Source organism: Castor canadensis, chromosome 1 (assembly GCF_047511655.1).
Source record: "Castor canadensis chromosome 1, mCasCan1.hap1v2, whole genome shotgun sequence".
NCBI lineage: Eukaryota > Metazoa > Chordata > Mammalia > Rodentia > Castoridae > Castor > Castor canadensis.
Window position 1 is genome coordinate 208,541,229 of NC_133386.1, and position 26,524 is coordinate 208,567,752.

The 26,524-nt window shown below is 56.0% G+C and overlaps 1 protein-coding gene across 1 annotated transcript in view; it reads right to left on the reverse strand.

The window, feature by feature from the left end:
• Muc2 (mucin 2, oligomeric mucus/gel-forming) overlaps positions 1–25,111 on the reverse strand; it is a 34,773-nt gene extending 9,662 nt beyond the window's left edge. The window contains exons 1-32 of the mRNA XM_074051362.1: positions 24,977–25,111; positions 23,828–24,098; positions 22,638–22,752; positions 22,177–22,267; positions 21,948–22,057; positions 21,594–21,804; positions 21,246–21,371; positions 20,888–21,005; positions 20,668–20,806; positions 20,372–20,482; positions 20,216–20,285; positions 19,829–19,966; positions 19,568–19,732; positions 18,929–19,023; positions 18,572–18,698; positions 17,951–18,206; positions 17,659–17,711; positions 17,440–17,540; positions 16,923–17,077; positions 16,466–16,604; positions 15,844–15,954; positions 15,580–15,759; positions 15,184–15,423; positions 14,403–14,559; positions 13,994–14,125; positions 13,481–13,628; positions 12,879–12,922; positions 12,198–12,413; positions 11,848–11,865; positions 5,138–11,251; positions 3,488–4,594; positions 668–3,358 (exon numbers count right to left, since the gene is read on the reverse strand). Of these exons, the coding sequence (XP_073907463.1) occupies positions 668–3,358; positions 3,488–4,594; positions 5,138–11,251; positions 11,848–11,865; positions 12,198–12,413; positions 12,879–12,922; positions 13,481–13,628; positions 13,994–14,125; positions 14,403–14,559; positions 15,184–15,423; positions 15,580–15,759; positions 15,844–15,954; positions 16,466–16,604; positions 16,923–17,077; positions 17,440–17,540; positions 17,659–17,711; positions 17,951–18,206; positions 18,572–18,698; positions 18,929–19,023; positions 19,568–19,732; positions 19,829–19,966; positions 20,216–20,285; positions 20,372–20,482; positions 20,668–20,806; positions 20,888–21,005; positions 21,246–21,371; positions 21,594–21,804; positions 21,948–22,057; positions 22,177–22,267; positions 22,638–22,752; positions 23,828–24,098; positions 24,977–25,052 (13,825 nt within the window). The 5' untranslated portion in view covers positions 25,053–25,111. The remainder of the gene's footprint in view (positions 1–667; positions 3,359–3,487; positions 4,595–5,137; positions 11,252–11,847; positions 11,866–12,197; positions 12,414–12,878; positions 12,923–13,480; positions 13,629–13,993; positions 14,126–14,402; positions 14,560–15,183; positions 15,424–15,579; positions 15,760–15,843; positions 15,955–16,465; positions 16,605–16,922; positions 17,078–17,439; positions 17,541–17,658; positions 17,712–17,950; positions 18,207–18,571; positions 18,699–18,928; positions 19,024–19,567; positions 19,733–19,828; positions 19,967–20,215; positions 20,286–20,371; positions 20,483–20,667; positions 20,807–20,887; positions 21,006–21,245; positions 21,372–21,593; positions 21,805–21,947; positions 22,058–22,176; positions 22,268–22,637; positions 22,753–23,827; positions 24,099–24,976) is intronic.
• Positions 25,112–26,524: the final 1,413 nt, after the last annotated feature.

Below are 26,524 nucleotides of genomic sequence, written 5' to 3' on the forward strand. Positions count from 1 at the left end.
GGCTAGTGGCATCAGTCATCTCAGATGTGGCAGGGGCCCAACCTGCAGATCCTGCCACAGAGGGAGGAGACTACTGACTCAAGAGGCAACACGTGATGCAGCAAGGTCTTGGGTCCATTCCACAGGCTCTCAGAGTTGCCTCAGGAGACCCTCAGGGTGAAGCCAGGGCTCTGGGCAGCCCAAATGCTTGTTGGCCAGGTCTACTACCCATGATTGGTGGCTGGAGGGGGGTTTCCCACTGGACAGTAGTCTTTCTGAGAGTTCTAGACTAGCTACCCTCTGAGACCTCCCGTGCCATGCCCAGAGGGGCCCTGACGGCCACCATAGGGAGACACAGGTGAAGGACCTCTGCCTCACTCTGAGCCCTGGCCTCATGTTCACATAGCCCCATCACCGTGGTGTGTTGAGGGGTGTGAGCCAAACGTAGCTGTGTCCTGAGCAAAACCCTTCTGCAGGGCAGGCAGGATCTTTGCTCTGCTACCTGCACACAAGCCAAAAGTCAGTGGCTTCCTGCTCAGAGGACAGGGGAAGCCCACTGAGCCACCTCAAACCATACTGAGCACAGCAGGGACACTAGGCACAAGTGCTCACCCCAGGTTCAGGTCTTAGGGCCATGGATCTCCCTGGCAGAAGAGAAGGACAGGAGTAACTACATATGTCTGCTTACCTGGAGAGACTGTGGTGGTGGCTGGCGTGGGGGCCTCAGAACTCAGAGGTGAAGAGGGCGTGATGCCCCCTGTAGTGGTGACCAATGGCAGTGTTGTACTGGATGGCACTCTGGTGGTCAGGGGGGTGCTCAGAAGGGTGGTACCCTCTGAGGGGGAAGAGGTTGATGCTATAATGGGCACTGTGCCTATAGAAGTGGAGGTCTCTGTGCTTGTGGTAGTGGGGATTGGGGTTTGGGGTGAGGTCTGTGTGGTGGTGGTAGTGATAATGGTGGATGTTGGAACTGGTGTCTCTGTGGCAGTGGGTGTTGGAGGGGATGTCACTGTGGTTGACGTGGTGGGGACTGGGGTTGGAGTGTGGGTAGTGGTGGATGCTGGAGGTGGGGACTCTGTGCCAGTAGATGTTGGAGTTGAGGACACAGTGGCAGTAGGTGTTGCAGTCTCTGTAGTAGAGGATGTTGAAGTTGGGGTCCCTGTGATGGTGGTAGTAGTGACAGAAGAGGTTGGGGTTGGGGTTTCACTAGTAGTAGAAATTGGAGTTGGAATCTGTGTAGTGCTGGATGTTGGGGTTGAGGGCTGAGAAGTGGTGGGTGTTGGAGTTGGGGTCCCTGTGATGGTGGTAGTTGTTACAGAAGTGGATGATGTTGGAATCTCTGTGGTGGTAGAAATTGGAGTTGGAATCTGTGTAGTGCTGGATGTTGGGGTTGGGGGTTGTGAGATGGTGGGTGATGGAGTTGGAATCTCCGTGGTGGTAGATGTTTGGATTGGAGTCTGTGTAGTAGTGGGTGTTTGAGTTGGGGTCCTGATGATGGTGGTAGTAGTCACAGCAGAGGTTGGAGTTGTAGATGCTGTGGAGGTAGACGTTGGTGTTGTGGTCTGTGTAGTGCTGGATGTTGGGGCTGGGGTGTGAGAAGTGGAGGTTTTTGGAGTTGGGGTCTCTGTGATGGTAGTCCTAGTGACAGAAGATGTTGGGGTTGGTGTCTCTGTGGAGGTAGATATTGGCGTTGGGATCTGTGTAGTGCTGGATGGGGGTGTTGGTGTCTGTGTGGTCGGTGGTGAAGCAGATGTGGTCGTTGCTGGAGTGCTGGATGTGGTCGTTGATGGAGTCTTGGGCGTGGTTGTTGATGGAGTGATGGTTGTAGTTGATGGAGTGCTGGGCGTGGTCGTTGGTGGAGAGGTGGTTGTAGTTAGTGGGGTGATGGTTTCAGTTGGTGGTGTGCTGGGCGTGGTTGGTGAAGTAGATGTGGTCGTTGCTGGAGTGCTGGATGTGGTCGTTGCTGGAGTGCTGGATGTGGGTGTTGATGGAGTTGTTGGTGTGGTCGTTGCTGGAGAGGTGGTTGTAGTTAGTGGGGTGATGGTTTCAGTTGGTGGTGTGCTAGGCGTGGTTGGTGAAGTAGATGTGGTCGTTGCTGGAGTTGTTGATGTGGTCGTTGCTGGAGTGCTGGATGTGGGTGTTGATGGAGTTGTTGGTGTGGTCGTTGGTGGAGAGGTGGTTGTAGTTAGTGGGGTGATGGTTTCAGTTGGTGGTGTGCTAGGCGTGGTTGGTGAAGTAGATGTGGTCGTTGCTGGAGTGCTGGATGTGGTCGTTGCTGGAGTGCTGGATGTGGTCGTTGATGGAGTTGTTGGTGTGGTCGTTGGTGGAGAGGTGGTTGTAGTTAGTGGGGTGATGGTTTCAGTTGGTGGTGTGCTAGGCGTGGTTGGTGAAGTAGATGTGGTCGTTGCTGGAGTGCTGGATGTGGTCGTTGCTGGAGTGCTGGATGTGGTCGTTGATGGAGTTGTTGGTGTGGTCGTTGGTGGAGAGGTGGTTGTAGTTAGTGGGGTGATGGTTTCAGTTGGTGGTGTGCTGGGCGTGGTTGGTGAAGTAGATGTGGTCGTTGCTGGAGTGCTGGATGTGGTCGTTGCTGGAGTGCTGGATGTGGTCGTTGATGGAGTTGTTGGTGTGGTCGTTGGTGGAGAGGTGGTTGTAGTTAGTGGGGTGATGGTTTCAGTTGGTGGTGTGCTGGGCGTGGTTGGTGAAGTAGATGTGGTCGTTGCTGGAGTGCTGGATGTGGGTGTTGATGGAGTTGTTGCTGTGGGTGTTGGTGGAGAGGTGGTTGTAGTTAGTGGGGTGATGGTTTCAGTTGGTGGTGTGCTAGGCGTGGTTGGTGAAGTAGATGTGGTCGTTGCTGGAGTGCTGGATGTGGTCGTTGCTGGAGTGCTGGATGTGGGTGTTGATGGAGTTGTTGCTGTGGGTGTTGGTGGAGAGGTGGTTGTAGTTAGTGGGGTGATGGTTTCAGTTGGTGGTGTGCTAGGCGTGGTTGGTGAAGTAGATGTGGTCGTTGCTGGAGTGCTGGATGTGGTCGTTGCTGGAGTGCTGGATGTGGTCGTTGCTGGAGTGCTATATGTGGGTGTTGGTGGAGAGGTGGTTGTAGTTAGTGGGGTGATGGTTTCAGTTGGTGGTGTGCTAGGCGTGGTTGGTGAAGTAGATGTGGTCGTTGCTGGAGTGCTGGATGTGGGTGTTGATGGAGTTGTTGCTGTGGGTGTTGGTGGAGAGGTGGTTGTAGTTAGTGGGGTGATGGTTTCAGTTGGTGGTGTGCTAGGCGTGGTTGGTGAAGTAGATGTGGTCGTTGCTGGAGTGCTGGATGTGGTCGTTGCTGGAGTGCTGGATGTGGTCGTTGCTGGAGTGCTGGATGTGGGTGTTGATGGAGTTGTTGCTGTGGGTGTTGGTGGAGAGGTGGTTGTAGTTAGTGGGGTGATGGTTTCAGTTGGTGGTGTGCTAGGCGTGGTTGGTGAAGTAGATGTGGTCGTTGCTGGAGTGCTGGATGTGGTCGTTGCTGGAGTGCTGGATGTGGTCGTTGCTGGAGTGCTGGATGTGGGTGTTGATGGAGTTGTTGGTGTGGTCGTTGGTGGAGAGGTGGTTGTAGTTAGTGGGGTGATGGTTTCAGTTGGTGGTGTGCTGGGCGTGGTTGGTGAAGTAGATGTGGTCGTTGCTGGAGTGCTGGATGTGGTCGTTGCTGGAGTGCTGGATGTGGTCGTTGATGGAGTTGTTGGTGTGGTCGTTGGTGGAGAGGTGGTTGTAGTTAGTGGGGTGATGGTTTCAGTTGGTGGTGTGCTAGGCGTGGTTGGTGAAGTAGATGTGGTCGTTGCTGGAGTGCTGGATGTGGTCGTTGCTGGAGTGCTGGATGTGGTCGTTGATGGAGTTGTTGGTGTGGTCGTTGGTGGAGAGGTGGTTGTAGTTAGTGGGGTGATGGTTTCAGTTGGTGGTGTGCTGGGCGTGGTTGGTGAAGTAGATGTGGTCGTTGCTGGAGTGCTGGATGTGGGTGTTGATGGAGTTGTTGCTGTGGGTGTTGGTGGAGAGGTGGTTGTAGTTAGTGGGGTGATGGTTTCAGTTGGTGGTGTGCTAGGCGTGGTTGGTGAAGTAGATGTGGTCGTTGCTGGAGTGCTGGATGTGGTCGTTGCTGGAGTGCTGGATGTGGGTGTTGATGGAGTTGTTGCTGTGGGTGTTGGTGGAGAGGTGGTTGTAGTTAGTGGGGTGATGGTTTCAGTTGGTGGTGTGCTAGGCGTGGTTGGTGAAGTAGATGTGGTCGTTGCTGGAGTGCTGGATGTGGTCGTTGCTGGAGTGCTGGATGTGGTCGTTGATGGAGTTGTTGGTGTGGTCGTTGGTGGAGAGGTGGTTGTAGTTAGTGGGGTGATGGTTTCAGTTGGTGGTGTGCTAGGCGTGGTTGGTGAAGTAGATGTGGTCGTTGCTGGAGTGCTGGATGTGGTCGTTGCTGGAGTGCTGGATGTGGTCGTTGCTGGAGTGCTGGATGTGGTCGTTGATGGAGTTGTTGGTGTGGTCGTTGGTGGAGAGGTGGTTGTAGTTAGTGGGGTGATGGTTTCAGTTGGTGGTGTGCTGGGCGTGGTTGGTGAAGTAGATGTGGTCGTTGCTGGAGTGCTGGATGTGGTCGTTGCTGGAGTGCTGGATGTGGGTGTTGATGGAGTTGTTGCTGTGGGTGTTGGTGGAGAGGTGGTTGTAGTTAGTGGGGTGATGGTTTCAGTTGGTGGTGTGCTAGGCGTGGTTGGTGAAGTAGATGTGGTCGTTGCTGGAGTGCTGGATGTGGTCGTTGCTGGAGTGCTGGATGTGGGTGTTGATGGAGTTGTTGCTGTGGGTGTTGGTGGAGAGGTGGTTGTAGTTAGTGGGGTGATGGTTTCAGTTGGTGGTGTGCTAGGCGTGGTTGGTGAAGTAGATGTGGTCGTTGCTGGAGTGCTGGATGTGGTCGTTGCTGGAGTGCTGGATGTGGTCGTTGCTGGAGTGCTATATGTGGGTGTTGGTGGAGAGGTGGTTGTAGTTAGTGGGGTGATGGTTTCAGTTGGTGGTGTGCTAGGCGTGGTTGGTGAAGTAGATGTGGTCGTTGCTGGAGTGCTGGATGTGGGTGTTGATGGAGTTGTTGCTGTGGGTGTTGGTGGAGAGGTGGTTGTAGTTAGTGGGGTGATGGTTTCAGTTGGTGGTGTGCTAGGCGTGGTTGGTGAAGTAGATGTGGTCGTTGCTGGAGTGCTGGATGTGGTCGTTGCTGGAGTGCTGGATGTGGTCGTTGATGGAGTTGTTGGTGTGGTCGTTGGTGGAGAGGTGGTTGTAGTTAGTGGGGTGATGGTTTCAGTTGGTGGAGTGCTGGGCGTGGTCGTTGGTGGAGTCTTGGGTGTGGTTGTAGTTGGTGGCGTGCTGGGCGTGGTGGTGGGTGTTGAAGGTGGTATCACTGTGGTAGTGGGAGTTGGCGTTGGTGTCTCTGTGGTTGTGGTGGTTGGGGTTGGTGATGGAGTCTGGGTTGTAGTGGACGTTAGGGTTGGGGTCTCTGTGGAGGGAGACGTTGGCGTTGGGATCTGTGTAGTGCTGGATGGGGGTGTTGGTGTCTGTGTGGTGGTGGGTGTTGAAAGTGATATCACTGTGGTAGTGGAGGTTGGGGTTGGTGTCTCTGTGGTTGTTGTGGTTGGGGTTGGGATTGGAGTCTGGGTTGTTGTAGATGTTGGTGTTGTAGTCTCTGTGACAGTAGACGTTGTGGTCACTATGATGGTTGGTGTTGGGGTTGAGGTTTCTGTGGTGGTAGATGGTGGGGTTGATGTCCCTGTTGTGGTGTGTGTCGGGGTTGAAGTTTCTGATATGGTAGTTGAGATGTGGGTGGTTGTGCCACACTCACAGCAATAGACATTGATCTCATAGTTGAGGCACATGGGAACCGGGAAGGGAGCTCCTGGCTTCTGGTCTTCATTTTTGCACACCAGTCCAATAGAGGGGTCACATACCACTTTTTGTCCAAGCTGTTCAATTGGAATATTAGGATATGCCACAGCTCTGCAGGCGATATTAGTTGCCCAGCCAGCGCAGACTTTTCCAATCAATTCAAAATCACCTGTCTTGTTAGGGTAGAGTTTACCAGAATCCCACCAGCCAGTCCATTTGCAGTCATCCACACATGGAGCGCTGGATGTGGTTGTTGGTGGAGTCGTAGGTGTGGTCGTTGTTGGGGTGGTGGTTGTCGTTGGTGGAGTGCTGGATGTGGTCGTTGGTGAAGTAGTAGATGTGGTCGGTGCTGGAGTGCTGGGTGTGGCTGTTGATGGAGTTGTGGGTGTGGTTGTTGGTGAAGTAGTGGATGTGGTCGTTGATGGAGTCTTGGGCGTGGTCATTGGTGGAGAGGTGGTTGTAGTTAGTGGGGTGATGGTTTCAGTTGGTGGTGTGCTAGGCGTGGTTGGTGAAGTAGATGTGGTCGTTGCTGGAGTGCTGGATGTGGTCGTTGCTGGAGTGCTGGATGTGGGTGTTGATGGAGTTGTTGCTGTGGGTGTTGGTGGAGAGGTGGTTGTAGTTAGTGGGGTGATGGTTTCAGTTGGTGGTGTGCTAGGCGTGGTTGGTGAAGTAGATGTGGTCGTTGCTGGAGTGCTGGATGTGGTCGTTGCTGGAGTGCTGGATGTGGGTGTTGATGGAGTTGTTGCTGTGGGTGTTGGTGGAGAGGTGGTTGTAGTTAGTGGGGTGATGGTTTCAGTTGGTGGTGTGCTAGGCGTGGTTGGTGAAGTAGATGTGGTCGTTGCTGGAGTGCTGGATGTGGTCGTTGCTGGAGTGCTGGATGTGGTCGTTGCTGGAGTGCTGGATGTGGGTGTTGGTGGAGTTGTTGCTGTGGGTGTTGGTGGAGAGGTGGTTGTAGTTAGTGGGGTGATGGTTTCAGTTGGTGGTGTGCTAGGCGTGGTTGGTGAAGTAGATGTGGTCGTTGCTGGAGTGCTGGATGTGGTCGTTGCTGGAGTGCTGGATGTGGTCGTTGATGGAGTTGTTGGTGTGGTCGTTGGTGGAGAGGTGGTTGTAGTTAGTGGGGTGATGGTTTCAGTTGGTGGAGTGCTGGGCGTGGTCGTTGGTGGAGTCTTGGGTGTGGTTGTAGTTGGTGGCGTGCTGGGCGTGGTGGTGGGTGTTGAAGGTGGTATCACTGTGGTAGTGGGAGTTGGCGTTGGTGTCTCTGTGGTTGTGGTGGTTGGGGTTGGTGATGGAGTCTGGGTTGTAGTGGACGTTAGGGTTGGGGTCTCTGTGGAGGGAGACGTTGGCGTTGGGATCTGTGTAGTGCTGGATGGGGGTGTTGGTGTCTGTGTGGTGGTGGGTGTTGAAAGTGATATCACTGTGGTAGTGGAGGTTGGGGTTGGTGTCTCTGTGGTTGTTGTGGTTGGGGTTGGGATTGGAGTCTGGGTTGTTGTAGATGTTGGTGTTGTAGTCTCTGTGACAGTAGACGTTGTGGTCACTATGATGGTTGGTGTTGGGGTTGAGGTTTCTGTGGTGGTAGATGGTGGGGTTGATGTCCCTGTTGTGGTGTGTGTCGGGGTTGAAGTTTCTGATATGGTAGTTGAGATGTGGGTGGTTGTGCCACACTCACAGCAATAGACATTGATCTCATAGTTGAGGCACATGGGAACCGGGAAGGGAGCTCCTGGCTTCTGGTCTTCATTTTTGCACACCAGTCCAATAGAGGGGTCACATACCACTTTTTGTCCAAGCTGTTCAATTGGAATATTAGGATATGCCACAGCTCTGCAGGCGATATTAGTTGCCCAGCCAGCGCAGACTTTTCCAATCAATTCAAAATCACCTGTCTTGTTAGGGTAGAGTTTACCAGAATCCCACCAGCCAGTCCATTTGCAGTCATCCACACATGGAGCGCTGGATGTGGTTGTTGGTGGAGTCATAGGTGTGGTCGTTGTTGGGGTGGTGGTTGTCGTTGGTGGAGTGCTGGATGTGGTCGTTGGTGAAGTAGTAGATGTGGTCGGTGCTGGAGTGCTGGGTGTGGTTGTTGATGGAGTTGTGGGTGTGGTTGTTGGTGAAGTAGTGGATGTGGTCGTTGATGGAGTCTTGGGCGTGGTCGTTGGTGGAGAGGTGGTTGTAGTTAGTGGGGTGATGGTTTCAGTTGGTGGTGTGCTCGGCGTGGTTGGTGAAGTAGATGTGGTTGTTGCTGGAGTGCTGGATGTGGTCGTTGCTGGAGTGCTGGATGTGGGTGTTGGTGGAGAGGTGGTTGTAGTTAGTGGGGTGATGGTTTCAGTTGGTGGTGTGCTAGGCGTGGTTGGTGAAGTAGATGTGGTCGTTGCTGGAGTGCTGGATGTGGTCGTTGCTGGAGTGCTGGATGTGGGTGTTGATGGAGTTGTTGGTGTGGTCGTTGGTGGAGAGGTGGTTGTAGTTAGTGGGGTGATGGTTTCAGTTGGTGGTGTGCTGGGCGTGGTTGGTGAAATAGATGTGGTCGTTGCTGGAGTGCTGGATGTGGGTGTTGATGGAGTGGTGGTTGTAGTTAGTGGGGTAATGGTTTCAGTTGGTGGAGTGCTGGTTGTGGTCGTTGGTGGAGTTGTGGATGTGGTCGTTGCTGGAGTGGTGGGTGTGGGTGTTGGTGGAGTGGTGGTTGTAGTTGGTGGTGTGCTGGGCGTGGTCAGTGGAGTGCTCAGTGTGGTTGGTGGTGAAGTAGATGTGGTCGTTGCTGGAGTTGTTGGTGTGGTCGTTGCTGGAGTGCTGGATGTGGTCGTTGATGGAGTTGTTGGTGTGGTCGTTGGTGGAGAGGTGGTTGTAGTTAGTGGGGTGATGGTTTCAGTTGGTGGTGTGCTAGGCGTGGTTGGTGAAGTAGATGTGGTCGTTGCTGGAGTGCTGGATGTGGTCGTTGCTGGAGTGCTGGATGTGGGTGTTGATGGAGTTGTTGCTGTGGGTGTTGGTGGAGAGGTGGTTGTAGTTAGTGGGGTGATGGTTTCAGTTGGTGGTGTGCTGGGCGTGGTTGGTGAAATAGATGTGGTCGTTGCTGGAGTGGTGGGTGTGGGTGTTGGTGGAGTGGTGGTTGTAGTTGGTGGTGTGCTGGGCTTGGTCAGTGGAGTGCTCAGTGTGGTTGGTGGTGAAGTAGATGTGGTCGTTGCTGGAGTTGTTGGTGTGGTCGTTGATGGAGTTGTTGGTGTGGTCGTTGCTGGAGTGCTGGATGTGGTCGTTGATGGAGTTGTTGGTGTGGTCGTTGGTGGAGAGGTGGTTGTAGTTAGTGGGGTGATGGTTTCAGTTGGTGGAGTGCTGGGCGTGGTCGTTGGTGGAGTCTTGGGTGTGGTTGTAGTTGGTGGCGTGCTGGGCGTGGTGGTGGGTGTTGAAGGTGGTATCACTGTGGTAGTGGGAGTTGGCGTTGGTGTCTCTGTGGTTGTGGTGGTTGGGGTTGGTGATGGAGTCTGGGTTGTAGTGGACGTTAGGGTTGGGGTCTCTGTGGAGGGAGACGTTGGCGTTGGGATCTGTGTAGTGCTGGATGGGGGTGTTGGTGTCTGTGTGGTGGTGGGTGTTGAAAGTGATATCACTGTGGTAGTGGAGGTTGGGGTTGGTGTCTCTGTGGTTGTTGTGGTTGGGGTTGGGATTGGAGTCTGGGTTGTTGTAGATGTTGGTGTTGTAGTCTCTGTGACAGTAGACGTTGTGGTCACTATGATGGTTGGTGTTGGGGTTGAGGTTTCTGTGGTGGTAGATGGTGGGGTTGATGTCCCTGTTGTGGTGTGTGTCAGGGTTGAAGTTTCTGATATGGTAGTTGAGATGTGGGTGGTTGTGCCACACTCACAGCAATAGACATTGATCTCATAGTTGAGGCACATGGGAACCGGGAAGGGAGCTCCTGGCTTCTGGTCTTCATTTTTGCACACCAGTCCAATAGAGGGGTCACATACCACTTTTTGTCCAAGCTGTTCAATTGGAATATTAGGATATGCCACAGCTCTGCAGGCGATATTAGTTGCCCAGCCAGCGCAGACTTTTCCAATCAATTCAAAATCACCTGTCTTGTTAGGGTAGAGTTTACCAGAATCCCACCAGCCAGTCCATTTGCAGTCATCCACACATGGAGCGCTGGATGTGGTTGTTGGTGGAGTCGTAGGTGTGGTCGTTGTTGGGGTGGTGGTTGTCGTTGGTGGAGTGCTGGATGTGGTCGTTGGTGAAGTAGTAGATGTGGTCGGTGCTGGAGTGCTGGGTGTGGCTGTTGATGGAGTTGTGGGTGTGGTTGTTGGTGAAGTAGTGGATGTGGTCGTTGATGGAGTCTTGGGCGTGGTCATTGGTGGAGAGGTGGTTGTAGTTAGTGGGGTGATGGTTTCAGTTGGTGGTGTGCTAGGCGTGGTTGGTGAAGTAGATGTGGTCGTTGCTGGAGTGCTGGATGTGGTCGTTGCTGGAGTGCTGGATGTGGTCGTTGCTGGAGTGCTGGATGTGGGTGTTGATGGAGTTGTTGCTGTGGGTGTTGGTGGAGAGGTGGTTGTAGTTAGTGGGGTGATGGTTTCAGTTGGTGGTGTGCTGGGCGTGGTTGGTGAAGTAGATGTGGTCGTTGCTGGAGTGCTGGATGTGGTCGTTGCTGGAGTGCTGGACGTGGTCGTTGCTGGAGTGCTGGATGTGGGTGTTGATGGAGTTGTTGCTGTGGGTGTTGGTGGAGAGGTGGTTGTAGTTAGTGGGGTGATGGTTTCAGTTGGTGGTGTGCTAGGCGTGGTTGGTGAAGTAGATGTGGTCGTTGCTGGAGTTGTGGGTGTGGATGTTGATGGAGTGCTGGATATGGGTGTTGATGGAGTGCTGGATGTGGGTGTTGATGGAGTGGTGGTTGTAGTTAGTGGAGTGCTAGGCGTGGTCGGTGGAGTGCTTGTTTTGGTCAGTGGTGAAGTAGATGTGGTTGTTGATGGAGTTGTGGGTGTGGGTGTTGGTGGAGTGGTTGGCGGGGGCGTTGATGGACTGATGGGTGTGGTCCTTGGTGAAGTAGTAGATGTGGCCGTTGGTGGAGTGCTGGTTGTAGTTGATGTAGTGGTGGGCGTGGTCGTAGTTGTTGTGGCAATGGTTGAAGTGGGACACTCTGAATCAGATAGCACGCAACAATTGACACGGATCTTGTAGTCATAACAGAGTTCAAATACTCCATTTCCAAACTGTTCTTCATTCTTGCAAATGAGCCCAGATGAAACATTGCACTGCACCTTCTGGTTCAGCTCCTTCCAGGTGAGATAGGGCTCCGTGGCTGACCTACATTCAATGTCCTTAGGAGCAGTGCAAACACTGTTAAAGGTCTCATGGTCACCACCATCACTGCCACTGCTTGGATGGTTCTCGTTGATCCAGTCTGACCAGAAGCAGCACACATCTAGAGAAACAAAACCCAGCATCAGATATGTGTACCTGGTAGTGGTGCCTACAGTGAAGCCATAATGTTTTCAGGGTCAGTGACCTCCAAGACCAACCCTAGGCATGGCTGCAGGTCCCTCCCAGCCCTCACCAAAGGACCAGGTTGTAGGGTCAGAGATTAGGGTGAACACCACTTCCACAAGTGAAATACTGAGACCTAGACGGAAGGGGCCACCCATGGCCATATCTGGGTATGACAGACCCAAGGTCTTGAAGCCCTAGCTCAGTGTTCCTTTCTCAGCTCTTTTCAAAACTTTGTGTTAAAAATAAATAAATAAAAGGAACAAAAGGGCCACTCATTCCAGTAAGGAAGAGTACGGAAGGAGTTTTGTCTCTGCTCTTGCCCAAGAATGTGGTCACCCACAGCAAATCCAGTCCCACCTCAGTAGTCCCTGGACTCTGGAAACTGAATAAAGTCACCATAATACACCCATCATTGGTCCATAAGCAGATGAATCCAGTCCGTCCCAGAGGTAGCTTTCGGGAGGGATTTGGCAAGCTTTTTCTCTTCTCAGCCCTTTACTACCATTACCAAGTATCGCCGGCGTCACTTACGTGGAGTGGTTGATGGAACTGCAACAGAACAAGGATAAAAGAGAGTGGCATCACATAGCTTGAGATTTTTTAATTATTTTTTTTATCTTTAAAAATGTCTTTTTTCCCGTGGCGGTCACACCCCAGCAGCTTACTCAGTGGTGGCTCTGGGTTCATCCAGAGGAATGTAGGGAAATCCTTGGGTTCCCCAGCCCTTAGGAACACGTTCCCCAAGTTCAAAGGAATGTTGGCATCACCTCACATTGCTGCTGATTTGCAGAGCAGACTGGCCACACCAGGCACGGCCCCACCCCCAGAAAGCTCACTGGTTCTGGAGGCAGAGGAAAGGATGCATGGCCATGGGCTCTTACCGGTGCCAGAGGTCGTGCTGGTGGCAGGGGAGGTGGCGGTGGTGGTGGTGGTGAGGGGTGCAGGGGTGGTGAAGGAAGTTGTGATGGAGCTCGTTGGGATAGACGGGGGTATTGGGGTAGATGCACAGATGTTGAAGTGCTTCTCCACTGTTCCATTGGGGCCACAGTACTCCCAGTAGCAGAAGGGGCCGTCCTGGGTCTTATTGATAATCTTCCCTGGGGTGGGAGGGATACCAACCATCAACCCAGTGGGAAGTTTTCTTGAACCTCTCCAATAGGCTACACATGAGGGAAGGTGGAGTGACCCGAGTTCCAACAGATGGCAGACAAATGCCCCAGGACTCCATCTCCAGAACCCCTCGCTTTGAAGAAGGGGCCTCCTCAAAACACAGAGGTTGAACCACAGGAGAGAGGTGGCAAAGATTCATCATAGGGCTGGTCTCCCAAAAGAAGGATCAAAAGGGGTTCATGGGAACCCCTCACTGTTGCAGTACATCAGGGCATGTCTGAATGGGAAGGGCCCCAGGCATCAAAGGGGCAGAGCCCAGGAGACCAAAACCCACCTGAGGCCAGGCCTCATGGATCCAGGAACAGGGCATTTGGGTCCTGGTCAGCCACAACAGAACAGGGGTTGGGACCCCTGGCTCACCCACTCGAGAGCAGCAGCAGAGACTGACTCACCTTCGTCTGGCTTGCAGATGATGTGTGAGGATTTGGTGCAGATGCTGTAAAGCAAGTACAATGGCTGAAGGCCTCCCTGATCACAGACACCCAACATTCCCAGGCCAAAACCCTCCGGACACTGCCTCCAAAGTCAGAAGAGGAACCTCACCCATTGGATTCTAAATGAAGACAGACCAAGGACAATGAGGTGAGGCAGGGAAAACTAGATGGGGGGGGGCAGGATGAGACCAGAGGGCCCCTCTTCCTATGAAGAGGAACTGGTACTGAGTCCCCTGGCTCCTGTGAGCATGTGTGTGCATGTGTGACTGTTAGTGTGTACCTGTGTGTGACTCTGTCCGTGTATGTGTCCATGTGTCCATGTATGCATTGTGTGTGCATGACACATGTACACCTGCATGGGAGTGATCATGTGTCCGTGTGTGTGTGTGTGCACGGGGGTGTGTGTGTGTGCAGGGGTGTGTGTTGAACACGTGTGCGGCTGGTCCTCGTGTATGTGTGTTTGCAGCTGTGCCTGTGTGGCTACGCTGACATGCATGTTCACACATGTGCATGCATATGTGCCAAACTCCGCCAGGCCCTTGCAATGTGGGCTTAGATACCAAGACTGGCAGATATCCTTAGGGGGAACGGACGCTCCAGGTGGGTAGCGAGTATCCTCAACATAGCAGCCACACTTGTCTCCAGTGACACACTTCTTCAGATCCTCATCATAGATGGGCCTGTGCTTAGGGCACCGAGGATAGCAACCTGGCAGGCACAGGGAATGGGGCTTGGACCACCATGGAGGACCCCCAGTCCACTAGACCCTCCCCACCCACCCCATCACACCAGCCTTTCTTTCAGGGATGTTCCTCTGGCAAAACCAGCAGTCAGAAAGACAGGGTAAATCTTTCTCCCTCTAGGATGTGCGCTTCTCTGTCTCTCCCTCGGCAGTCCCACCCTGGTTTCAAGACTGCGTTAGCTAGCCTGCCTCTTCTGCATCTGCCATGGAGGCAGTGTGCAGATTCTGCACCAAGGTGAACCTGGCCCACTGTGGGCCTCAGGCCCCTCTCCAGGTGTCTCCGTGGGTCTCCCCAGGGCCTGCCAATTTGGCAATCACACCCCCAGCTCACCCTCCAGGTAGGACACTGAGATGTTGGAGTGGATGCCGCTGATGGTTCTGCAGGTCTCAAAGCTGCGGTTTCCACAGGGCTCGTAGTGCCACTCACACTCATCCGGGGGGTTGTAGTAGTCACAGAATATGGCTGGGGGACGGGGAGAGGGACAGGGTCAGGCTCAGGAGAGCATAAGTAAGTGCCAAGGCGAAGGTGAGACTGGGGTGTAGGAGGAATTGGCAGGGACATGACCAGCGGGCTCCAGCCAACCAGGTCCCATGATGGCCCCAAGGAAGGATGCCCCAACAAGTTGGGGGTGGATACCATACAGGCTGTCATTTGGATGGGAAGGAAGTACCATCTGCCCCATGGCGCAGCAGACCCCCGCCCTCCCTGCAGCCCCAGACCCAAGACAATGGACACTCACGGCACAAGTCCGGTGTCCTCCAGTACACACAGGCCTCTGCCTTGGTGCACTCCTGAGCATAGGAGGCCACGGCAGAGCAGAAGCACTCACAATCCCCTCCAGTGTCACAGGAGCAGGAGTCGTGCACACAAGCCTCATAGAAGACCGAGGGGTCCACCTGTGGAGCAGACTTCCGTGTGCCCTGGGTCCACACTACCCTCACAGAGCCAGGATTTCTGCCTGTACTCACTGCTGTTCAGGAAGCTGAGGCTGGCCCCACTCCCGGGACAGGACACAGTTACCTAGTGCTACCCTCCCAGGGCCTCAGCGTGGTTGATGGGGGCCTGGGGGAGGGAGTTATTCAGAGACATTTGGCCCTCTCTGGCTGGCAGACCTGTCACTCAGCCCCTGGGAACCTCAGGGACTCAGCCGTAAGATGCCAATCCTAAAACCTGCCCCTCCTCCTGTACTGCCAAAAACTGAGGGGCTTCTGGGCATTAGTGGGTTCATGAGTCCTTTCTGCTTTCCTGGTGAGCATGTGATCCAGCCAGTAGTCTTAGAGGAAAGGCTGGTCATCTGGTGACATGTCCAAAGAATAAAGTGGACAGAGCCAAAGCTGAAGTGCAAGTATACCATGATGAAGCAGCAAGGAGACTCCCAAACTTAGTGCACTCTGGGTCCCAAAAGCAACCGGTAGCAGGACCAAGAGGCCACAGCGACAGCCACAGCCAGGCGCCACGGCTCTCCTGCAGAGGCCCCGCCCATGGCCCCGCCCACCAAGCACGCCCACGGCCCCGCCCACCTTGCTGTGGCACGCGCTGAATACGCTGCTCTTGATGATGCTGCACTGCTTCTCCGCCCAGGAGCGGCGGTGTGGGTTCAGGCTGCAGGGTTCCGGGGTGCTGCTCACGTCTGGGCAGGTGGGAGCTTCCTTCCAGCTATTGCCAAAGTCCAGCTCACTGCTCACCACCATGTGATCCCTTGTGGTGAAGTCATTGCTGGTGCGGTCATCGAAGTTCCCACACAGGCCACAAACGGTGCCCTGTGGGGGGACAAGCATCCCCAGGCTTGGAAAATGGCTCCAGGGAAGGAGGGAGAGGCAGAGGGCTTATCCCACGTGCACCTGGGAAAGCCCAGGTGGGCATGTGCTGGGGGCCAGCCCTGGAGAGGGCTGGCAGGTGGAGGGGGTGCAGCCCACCTTGTAGGAGGGAGCCAGCTTAACGAAGATGGTGGTCTTTTTGTCCCAGATGACAATAATGCCAGTGCTGGCCTCCACCACTAGGTACTGGCCCACTTCCCGTGTGGTGTAGGGCACATGGTGGCCTTCCTCAAGCTGTTTCACCACTCGGTGCTTGTCCTCCAACTTCAGCTCTGTCCCCTGTCCAAAGGAGAGGATGGTTGGTCACTGGCCATGTCCAAGTGTCCCCAAGGTCTCCCATGTCCTGGGGATGAACATGCTCACCCCTATGAAGATCTTGATGGCCTTGGAGCAGGTGACACCAGTGGTGCCACAGGGGACGTTCTCGGTGATGATGCTGAAGGAGCCCAGGGAGGAGTTCTGGCCACAGTAGTCCTGGGGACCGACAGGACAATGTCAGTCAGGTTATGAGTGCCGCAGGGTATACCTACCCCAGCCAGCAGGGGCAGGGGCAGCTGTTGAGAAGACACACCCTGGCTCTGCCTCTTCCATCCAGGAGGCCAGGCCCTGACTCACACAAACCTCAACAAACCACAGCCCTTCATCTGTTGGCTGGAGATAAGGATGCTACACAGGAGATGGGAAATTTGGAGCACTTGCCAGACCTGTCTTCACACACACACACACACACACCATTTCCCATGGCTGTCCTGTCAAGTCTACCCTCTTCCTGGGCATCTCCAGAGGGTCACAGAACTAGAGGGTGGAAAGGGGTCTTCACCATGCCCACCCCACTTTCTGTTAGAGGCCCAAATCCTCCTGACACTTTAGTCTGGGACCAAGGGAGGCTGACCCCTCCACCCCCAGGTCCATATCTCTTGGCAGTCAGAAGTGGAGACCGTGAGGCAGGAGCAGACCCCAGCCCAGGAGGTGCCCACAGCGTCACCTGCACAGCCACGTAGGAGCAGTGTCCATCAAAGTCATAGTGCTTCCCATCAAAGGTGATGTAGTGACCGCTTCCGTAGATGGAACAGGTGCCGTGGCACACAAACTGGGTGCACTCCCAGCGTCCTTTCTGGCAGACACTAGGGACAGCAGGAAAGGAACCTGAAGGGACCTGGGGCTGATGCCTCCCCCCACTCAGACAGTAGCCTGGCAAGTCCCTAAGCACTGTAGGGACAGCTCCCCAGCCAGACTGTACAGGACACCTGCCCACACCAACACCACAAAGAGCCATCCCAAACATACCCCACACTCAGTGTGGCTCTAGGCCAGTGGCAGACACAAAAGATCACCCCATCAGCCAAGCAGGGGCCACCCAATGACCCTGTGAGACCCAGGCAGACCCCGCAGGGTCACCATTGATCCAGCCTCTCCAGGAGCAACAGGCAGAGGCGGCTCACCAGGTATTGTTGCAGTCCAACTTGATCCTGTCCCCAGGGAGGTATAGGTCCTTGTTGTGGATACATGGGCACTCTTCTTCCACCACACAGCCACCACGGCCATCATCCAGTAGCCCATCAGGACACACGCAGCCACTGATACACTCCATGTGGTACTGGAGGAAGCCACAAAAAGGGGTTCAAATGAAGCCAAAGCTCTCTCCAGAAATAAGGAGCAGACACCTTAGAGCTGGAGAAGCTCTAACAATGTCCTGTGCTCCCCAACCTCTCTCCTTGATCCCAGGACCCCTCCCTCAGCCCACCACTGGGCAGAGACAGTGTTGCTTGCCAAGCCTCTCACACTGGTCTCTGTGCCCCAGACAGCCTACAAGCTACCACTCCCCTCCCAGGCAGGGAGTGTCCACAGGACACTGTACCTAGACCCTGGTGGACAGGAGCCTGCCTGCTCCCTCCACAAGTGTGGACAGCCAGAGGTCCCCCAACCCAGCCCACCCACAGCAGCCTCAGCAGCACGCACATAGCCAGCAACCAGCGTCTGACAGCTTCTGGGGTGGGGATGCCGGACAGCCAGGGCAGTCAGATTGTTACAGTCAATGAGGACCTTTGGGGCCGCACAGCCTGCAGGATGGAGGGGACTGAATCAGCTCGAGCTGAAGTTGGAAGGTCCAAGCAGCCAGGGGAGGGGAAGGAAGCAGGCCTCAGGCTAGTGGCCATTTGTGGGGCAGCGTCCACTTACTCTGTCCAATCAGCTTGACCTGTGTGCATTGCAGTCTCCCATTCCGGCAAATGCTGTGAAAGAGGGAGTGAACATGACCCAGGCACAGTTCACACTCAGGACAGTCACAGGAAGCCACCACTGCCTGGGGACAGTGCCAGCCCAGCTACCCTCAGAACTTCCCACCCCAAGCATCTCTGCACCCTTTGGAGGTCTCCAGTCCCCAGGTAGATCCCCGCTGTCTCAACTTGGAATGGAAGTTCAGAGCAGAGCTTCCACCCTCTCTCCTTACACACACAGCCAGGACACCCACCAGCGCTCCTCCTGCCTCAGGATCACTTCTCCTGCCTCCAGGTAGAGGCCGTGGTGGTAGCAGGAGCACTTGGCCAGGGACACACAGCGGCCCTTCTCATCCAGGTAGGTGTGGTCAGGGCAGCCACAGCCATCCACAGGTGTGAAGTCCTTGAGACAGTGGGTGTTCCCCTCAGAGAGAGAACGGCAGGTCTGCTGGCAGGTGGTTAAGTTGTACAGGAAGATCTGCGAGTTGGGGCACGAACCCACATCCTTGTCTGAGGAGGGAGCAGTGGAGCCAGAATGAGGATGAGAGGAATGGGGTCCCTGAGACCCCATTCTGCTAGGACTGAAGACACCTGCACAGCCAAGGGCCACGGACAACAGCTATCCTCAGACCCACATCCCAAACTCAGCTGCCACAGCTCCAGCCTCCCCCACACCCCTAGTCCCTGCAGTATTACTTCCAGCAGGGAGCATGAGGGGCTGGTTTCCTGCTGCACCTGGCAGAAGAAGCTGGGAGCCAGCTGCGGAGGCCGATCCTCTCCTGGACCACCCATGCTCAGGGCCCCCAGCCCCAGCCCATGGAGCTCTCGGCCTGGACCCCTGTCCCAAGGATACAGCAAGCTGGGAAGGCACTCACTGCAGATGCGCTCACGCCAGCCCCAAAGCATGATGCCCTTGGTTGCACAGGCACGCACGTAGGAGGACAGCGCGGCACACATGCAGTCTTCGTTGTTCTGACAGTTGCACGTATCATATTTGCAACGCTGGACAGCAAACCAAGGCAGTAAGAGTAAGGTGAGGAGGCCAGGCCATGGTCTCAGCAACTGTGTGCTCTTGAGTCAATGTATACACGCATGCACATGACACACACATGCTCACACACACATGTACACACACCAGGAAACCTGCAGGCCCAGACAGGTACACTGGGCACGTCTTGCTGGCTCTCAGGACACCTGCACATGGCACCAGGTGGGTGGGGGAGTAGACTCACCTTGTAGTACTCAGTGGGGTCCACGGCCAGGTGGCATCTGCTAAAGGGGGTCTTCGTCCTCCTCAAGAGGGAGCACCAGTGCTCGGCGTAGTTGGCTGAGGAAGAGGGTCAGAAACTCAGCAGGGGCTGAGCTCCCTCCACACATCCCCTGAGTTGTGGCCCACTCACCCAGGCTGGAGGGAACAGGGCCTTCTCGGTGGGCCCAAGTCTAGGCCCCTTCCTCCCTCTGGTCAAATTTCCTGGCAGCTCCACACAAGGCAGTCCCCTTTGCAACAGCACCCACCACCTCATTCACCAGGTGGAGCCCCCACATCTCAGCTTGGAGCAGAGGTACAGAGCAGCTCAACACCAACCATCAGGAGTCCCTGGATGTGGTAAGATGTGGGTGGGAGGCTGTCATGGCACCAGGCCAACCCTTGAACAAAGGTGCTTAATCAGCCCAGCCCCGCCATGTCACCTGGTGAGCTGCCATTCCCAGCCATGCAGTGGGAAGCGGCAGGCAGATAGGCTGGCACCCAGCACTCACCCCTCACTCTCACCACGCCCCACCAAGGAGCCCCATCTGTCCAAGGCCATGCCGGCCAGGGGCCATGTGTCCCAGCCAGGCCTGGACAGCGTCCAGCTTGGTATGAGCCTCACCACTCTCGATGTTGAGGGAGCAGGGGTCATCCAGCCAGTCCAGCTTGTCATGGCAGCTCGACTGGGCCTTCCAGGTGTTGGCAAAGCCAGCACCCGTGGCCTCCACCAGCCCGCCGGACGTCTTGAAATCATCACTTTCCAGGCCATTGAAGTTCCCGCAGAGGCCTGAGGGGTCAGCACAGGATTGAGAGGGTCCAGGGCTGGCCAAGGGCAGACCCTGTACAGGGTATTTTCAGGGGCAAGGCTAGTGGGGCCACTCACCCTGCACCTGTCCCTGGGCAGCTGGGTCCAGTGTCACAAAGAGCTGCATAACCGGAACCAGCTGGACCTGTAGCTGCAGCCCAAACACCGTGTTCACAATAATGTGGTAAGAGGAGGGTTGGAAGATGGAGAAGCTTGCTGCAAGAGAAGGGGACAGTGAGGGGCACTAGGGCTCCTGGGCACTGCCTCCCCCTGGACACCTCCAGCAGGAAGGCTGTGCTGTGGCATGACAGCCCACCATCCCTCACTACCACCAGCAGAGGCCAAAGGATGGAGAGTCTGCCCGATGTCACAGGCCCCCTCCCTGTCCAGCTTCTTGGGCCTGAGGCAGCTGGACTGCCTGAGCCCCCCAGCAGCTCCAGGCACCCTTCTCTGAGCAGAACTCACCGGCCACATGGGGCAGAGTCACCTCCAGTTCATTAAGCAGCACACTGCCGTCCGACTTGAAGGCTACCACCTGCAAGACAGACCGAGGGTACACAGTACTGAGATGGCCTCCAAGACTCAGGTGTGCTGGGCGGGGTGGGGCGGGAGGCAACCCACATTCTTCCTATTGTCCGTCAGCAGCACCACCGTCTTCAGACAGGTCTGCTTCTCTGTGGAGCCGCAGGGGGCCAGCTCACCCAGGAGTGCATAGGAGTCATTGTTGTCACCCTGTGTGGAAAGGGCGAAAAGCGTTGCAATGATGAGGGGCTGGCAGGCCTCTGCACCCCAAAACCCACTGCAGCTTGAGAGTGGCAACACACATCACCCACGCCAGAGACAGCCCAGGGACCCCTCTTTCCCAGGACCAGTCTGTCCATTACCCCACCCCACCGGCCAAGACCCACACTGCCTACCTTGGACAGGACGTAGTAGCAGTCCCCATGGAAAGTGAACTTTTTCCCATCGAAGGTGGTGATATGGGCGCCACCTTCCAGGGCACAGGTCCCAGCGCACAGTAGGTCTTCACACACCCAGCGGCCGGCATTACAGATGCTGCCAGGCAGTGGGGCACAGGGTCAAGGCTCAGAGGCACCCAGCCTGCCTGGTACCTGAGTCCCGAGTCCCAAGACTCACCATTGCTCACAGCCCTGAGTCACATTCTGGCCAGGCGAATATAGGTGCCCATGCAGCTTGCAGTGACACTGGCTCACAGAGACACAGCCGCTACCCGTGACATCATCATACACAGTGCCTGAGACAGCAGGGATGAGACGTCACCCTCAGGAACCTCAGGAAGTGCCAGACTCCCCAGGGTGGGGCTGCCAGCCAAGCCCCCCACCTACAGACATCTGGACCCCCAATCCTCAATGAGACCCCCTTTTCACCCAGACCCATTATCCTTGGGACTCCTGGGAGGGGCCCCTGCCCGATCCTACAGACAGACCTGAGGCCCCCACCCTGTCTCTATGTGGAAGCCTCCCAGAACACGCACCTTCTGGGCAAAAGCAACCATCCATACGGTGCTCCTCGCACAAGCTGCTGATCTCCAGGTGTGAGCAGGTATCCATGCAAGGTGAACCACTTTCCAGGTAGACCATGTTCTCAGGACAGCTCTTGGCTAGAAGCAAGGACAGCTACTGAGTGCAAATCAGACAAGGGCAGAGTACAGGAGCAGAAGTGCCCCTCGAGGGGGGCTAGAGTCTGCCTGGCTCCCCAAGGCTGCAGTACCTGGCTGATTTGCAGACATTGCTCCCACCCAGGGCTCCCCAGGCCCCAGTACACTGGCACTAAGCACCACGTAAATGACTCCTGAGTGCCCCGTGCATCCCCAGGTGCTTACGGCAGAGCGAGGCACTCCTCCAGTTTCCAGGCAGGCCACCAGCATGGGAGCATTGGCGGGAGAACTCCGCCAGGGTGTTGCACTCGCAGGCGCCCTCTTGTGGACACTGGCAGCGGTCCTGCACACAGGCCTGCACGTACAGCTCCACTGGCACCCGGGCCTGGCAGTCCTCAAAGGCCTCTGCGGTCAGCAGCCTCTCACACTCAGCTTGCTGGAAGGAGGGAAAGACATGGGTGTGGGCGGCTGCTCACACCCTCGCCTTCTCCTTCACACGCAGAATCTCCAACAGAGGCCAGCAGAGAGCCTGAGAGAGGCTTCACCAGGGAACACCGGGGGTCCCGCCCCATAACTCACGTGTTCAGAGCAGGACTCAGCTGCTGACACCTCCTCTGGGTCCTCACATACCACGTCAGGCTTGTTGATCTTCTGCATGTTCCCAAACTCAATAGCACTGAAGCGTACGCCTGTGAACAAGAGGGGAGGTAGAGGATCAAGGTCAGCGGGCAGAGGGAGGCAGACAGCCTGTCAGGGTCAGCCAAAGCACCACCCACTTCCAGCTGCTAAGCCCCAGCCCAGTGTCCACCTTCAGAGAGGAACTCCGAGTAGGTCTGCAGGCCATTGTAGTCCCCACAGAGGCCACAGGTGTGGTTCTGGAATCTGCTGTCCAGCTCTAGCTGTCAGGGGAAAAGGTCAGGTAAGTAGCCACAGGGTCCCAGGTAGCCAAAGGAGCCCCTAGGTCCAGCCAGCTCCTTAAACAGAGCAGTGGAGAGGAGGGCTGGGGTCAGCCACCAGACTCAGATTCAGGATCCCTGCAATCTGAGAAGCGTCTTGTTTCTGGGAGTCAGTTGGGAACATTTCACTTCCCCTACAGTTCAGAAAGCCCCCTCCCAGGCCAGACCAGCTGAGGCTTTGCTGCTGACAGCTGTCTCCACAGCCTTCTCCACACCCCAGGAGTGTGGGGAGGCTGCCCGCTGCGGGGCGGCCCCTGGCCTGCTGGAGGAACCCCTACCCCGCCCAAGGCCGGGATGCCAATGCTGAACTTGCCATGACTGCGTCCTCCCGGTTCCACATGAGCGCCAGGCCGGCGCGGGAGTAGACCTTGGTGTAGACATCGTTTTTCTCAATGAGCAGTCCAGAGCTATAGTGCGGGGTGCTGACCCTGGGGGCAGGGCGTGCTAGGGGTCACTCACCAGGCCCCCTGGCCAGAACACCCAAGCTTGTCTTCCTGGGGCTTCCTGCCTTTCAGAAGGAGCTGAGGCCACGTGTCTTGTGGATGGGGATGGACCCCACACTGCTTTGCCTGGCCAGTCCCAGCTCCTATCCTGGGGCCACAAACAGACTTGACCAGGCTCCAGAAGGACATGGACACTGGCCAGAAAGTGTCTGTCCTGGACTGGCTGGGCTTCCTTGGGCAGGGCCAGGCCTCCTACCCATCACCCTTCACATTCTCCTCCATGAGCACTGTCTTGGAAAGAGCCTCCTCTCAGGAACCCTAGGGGAAATGGGTCTGGGGGAAGAAAATAACCAGGCCCTCAAACCCTTCTAGCCCCCTCTGCTCAGAAGGACATTCCCCAAGGTAGGAGCTTCAATTGTTGCCCAACCCATCGCTCCTGAGGCTGTCCTAATGCTGTCAGGGACTCCAGCATCCGCTCCTGTGCTGGCCGGGCTCTGCCTCACCCCAACCTGAGCCTCTACCACAGCGCCCTCTGCCCCACACCCCAGCCACATGAGGCAGGGCAGAGGAAGCACAGCAGGAGCCCCAAGCAGGAAAAAGAATCCCCTGAGACAGGAAAAGGGCAAATCCCACAGGTAGGGAACCCGCTGGACAGGAATCCATTTAAGAGGCCCTCTTTGTTCCTGAGACAATACAGGAACAATAGCTGGGTGGGCAGGCTGCCTCTCCCTACACCAGTTTCTGCAACACTAGCCTGGGGAACTGGCAGCCACCAAGCACCCACACACACCCAGGACCACTGGCCGTTCTGAGGGGAGAGGCTGTAAAGGACTCACAGGATAAGCAAGACCCCTGTCTATGGAGAGAATTCATCCGTGTTTATTGAATGAATCTGTGACCTGAACTCAAACCTCAAGACTGTCTTCTTAATCAGGTGCCAAGGCAGACAGGGACTTCATAAGGGCTGCCTGGCTCACAGAGGCTACCCAAGGCCATGCTTGCTCTGAGGACCTTGCACCATTGCTAGGACACGGGAGGGGACATCGCCATCCCCACTTACAAGGCCCCGTTCACCACGGCCAGCAGACGCGTGAGATAGACAGTATCATCCTTAATGGTCAGCAGGATGGACTCCACCTGGGGGTGGCCCCCATCCTCGTCCAGGCCCCGTTTCAGGTGCACAGCAAATTCTTTGTAGGAGTCTCGGCAGTCAGAGGCAAAGTTGTAGTCACAGAGGCCAGGGAAGCGGAAGATGTCACCATCAAAGGTCTTGTAGTGGAAATCGCCCCAGGTACTGCAGACGTTGTGGCCATGGTTTCGGGATCTGCTTTCTGAATGAGTGGCAGGGGACACAGGTGAGTCCCTCAGGCCCAGGAGGGCAGCCCTGAGCCTACCCCACCAAGCTGACCCTACAGACCTCTTGCCCATCAGAGGCTCCAGCACCAGGCTCCTGGCTGAGAAGTTCCCTGCCTATAGGAGGGGCCTCTGATAGACACTGGTCACCCTGCCCCAGAGGCGCTCAGCCCCCCAAATGGAGGCTGAACATGGAGGGGACTTCAGCACCCTGATCCACCTGTCCACCTGACCCAGTGTCCCTCCACAGTCACTGCCACACTCCCCCCATTCAATGCCACACTTGACCCCCCTCCAGCCACCCCTCATTCAGCAGAGAAGCTGTGCCAGACCTCTCCAAGGCTGCCCCCATGTCAGTCCACAGGGGACCAGGGCCCCCACTGGGCTGTGCCCCATCTGTGGCTTTGTGCCCTCCTGATGGGACAGAGCCTTTCTAACCAAAGCAACCCTTCATCAGGTGGGCAGGCAGCTCATTCTCCTGAAGGGCTATCTTGGCCTTCACCTTCTGAGGGTCCCTGATATCTGGACCTCCCCAGCCCAGCTCCTCCTGAGTACCCCATGTTCCCCCCACACAAAGTTCCTCAGGTGTGGGGGCTGCTCTTTTACCTGGTGTGGGTCCTCCTGGACCTTCCCTCTGGCCAGGCACTCAACCGCAAAGCAATGATGGGAAACCCAAGACCCCTGTCCAGCTGAAGCTACTCAGGCTGTCCTTGTGCTCTTGGGTTTGCCCCAAAGACCAGGCAGAGGGAGGACCACCTCTTACTCCCAGGTGCCACTTATCACTCTGGGCCGCCTGGCCTTGCTGCCCCCAGGATGCTCTGCCCCTTCCCTTGCCTGCCTTACACAGCCCTCTCACCTGTCTGGAAGTCTGAGCCCCCAGCCAAGGCCAGGGCCAGGTAGACGGCCACCAGGCGGGCTAGTGGCAGCCCCATGGTGGCTCAGAAGTGCGGCGTGGGAGAGCAACCTGGGGCAGGGGTCTAGCACTTATATGTCCAGCAGGCCATCTGAGGGCGGGAAGGCAGGAGGGCAGGGGAGGGGCAAAAGTGGGTGGAGCGTATGCCGGATTAAGAAGAAAACAGCTGTGGGGGCTCCCACGGGTCACAGTGGGGAAATATTGACTCAGGTTATCTGTGTTTATCATTTTATAACTCCCTAGGTAAACTTAGCCTTCCTCAGGATGCAGCAGCCCCAATTGCCCCAACGCCAGCACACGCCCAAGGTGAACTTGCAGCCCCTTTCAGCTGCAAGCGGGTCCAGGCCGGAAGAATGTCCTGGCAGTCTCTATGATCCCCTTCAGCCCCCAGACACAGCCCAGTGCCCACCCTGCCCCCAGCAGAGCCCAGGTAGAACAAGGGGCTTCCAGACTGGAGACTCCTGGTCCAGCCTTTGAGAGTTTCTCCCATCCCAAAGACCCTGCTTGTCCACGGGCAGTGTGACTGAGATGGCCACGGGCCCCTGAAGCCTGCCCAGGCCCATACCTGGCAAGAGTCCAAGCTCTGGGGCAGGTGAGATCCCACAATCCCCCACCAGTGCATACACGGCCTCCAGAGAGTGGGGAACTTGTGGGTGCCTGTGGGGCCCTGGGGGCCACCTGTCCCTGAGTTCTGTCAGAGCCCAACTTAGTCCATTTGTAATCCCCATGTGTTCCCAGGCTCAGCCGGTCTCTGGAATTTCATGTAATTAGAACAGGGATCACCCGGTCCAGCCGGGGTCTCTTGGTGGAATCAGGTCCCCTGGGTGCGGGAGGAAGGACTTGAGGCCTGGAGTGGAAAGGGGCCAGCAGGGAGGGCAACCCCCCTCCCCAGCAGGCCCTGTCCTTACAGACCTCCTATTGGAGGCTGCTTCTCCTGGGGACAAGTGGAAGAGGGACAGCCTGCTCATCTCCTAGCCACACCTCTCACTCAAGGGAGAGGGTCCTGCCCCAGAAAGAGCAGTGGCCTCTGGTAAGCCTCGGATTTCCTTAGTAAAGGCCAGAACTGACCACTACCTCACCGATGTCCAGGACTGCCTTATGTGATTGGTACAGCATTAGAGCTTACATCAAGTCCCAAACATGAGCCTCTAGGCATACCAGCTCCCATGCCCACCCAGGGGTGGAGGACACAGATGGCTACCCATCCTGCAGCTGGGGACAAACTGAGGCCTGGAGTCCTTTCCCTCTCTGCATTCTCCTCCTGCTGAAAATAGACATGGATCCTGAATTTCCCGTCCTACTCAGCCAGAGTGCACACCGCGAGCTTGAATCATGGGGAAGCCTCAGAGTCCACTTTAGGCCCAATGGGCCAGGGCAGTGAGAAAAGATTCATCCAATGGTCACAGAGGCTCTGGCTAAGGGACACTGAGTCCCTTTCCCCAGCTGCCTGCTGCCCTGGCCAGGCTCGGCACAGAAGCAGTGACCTAGGCT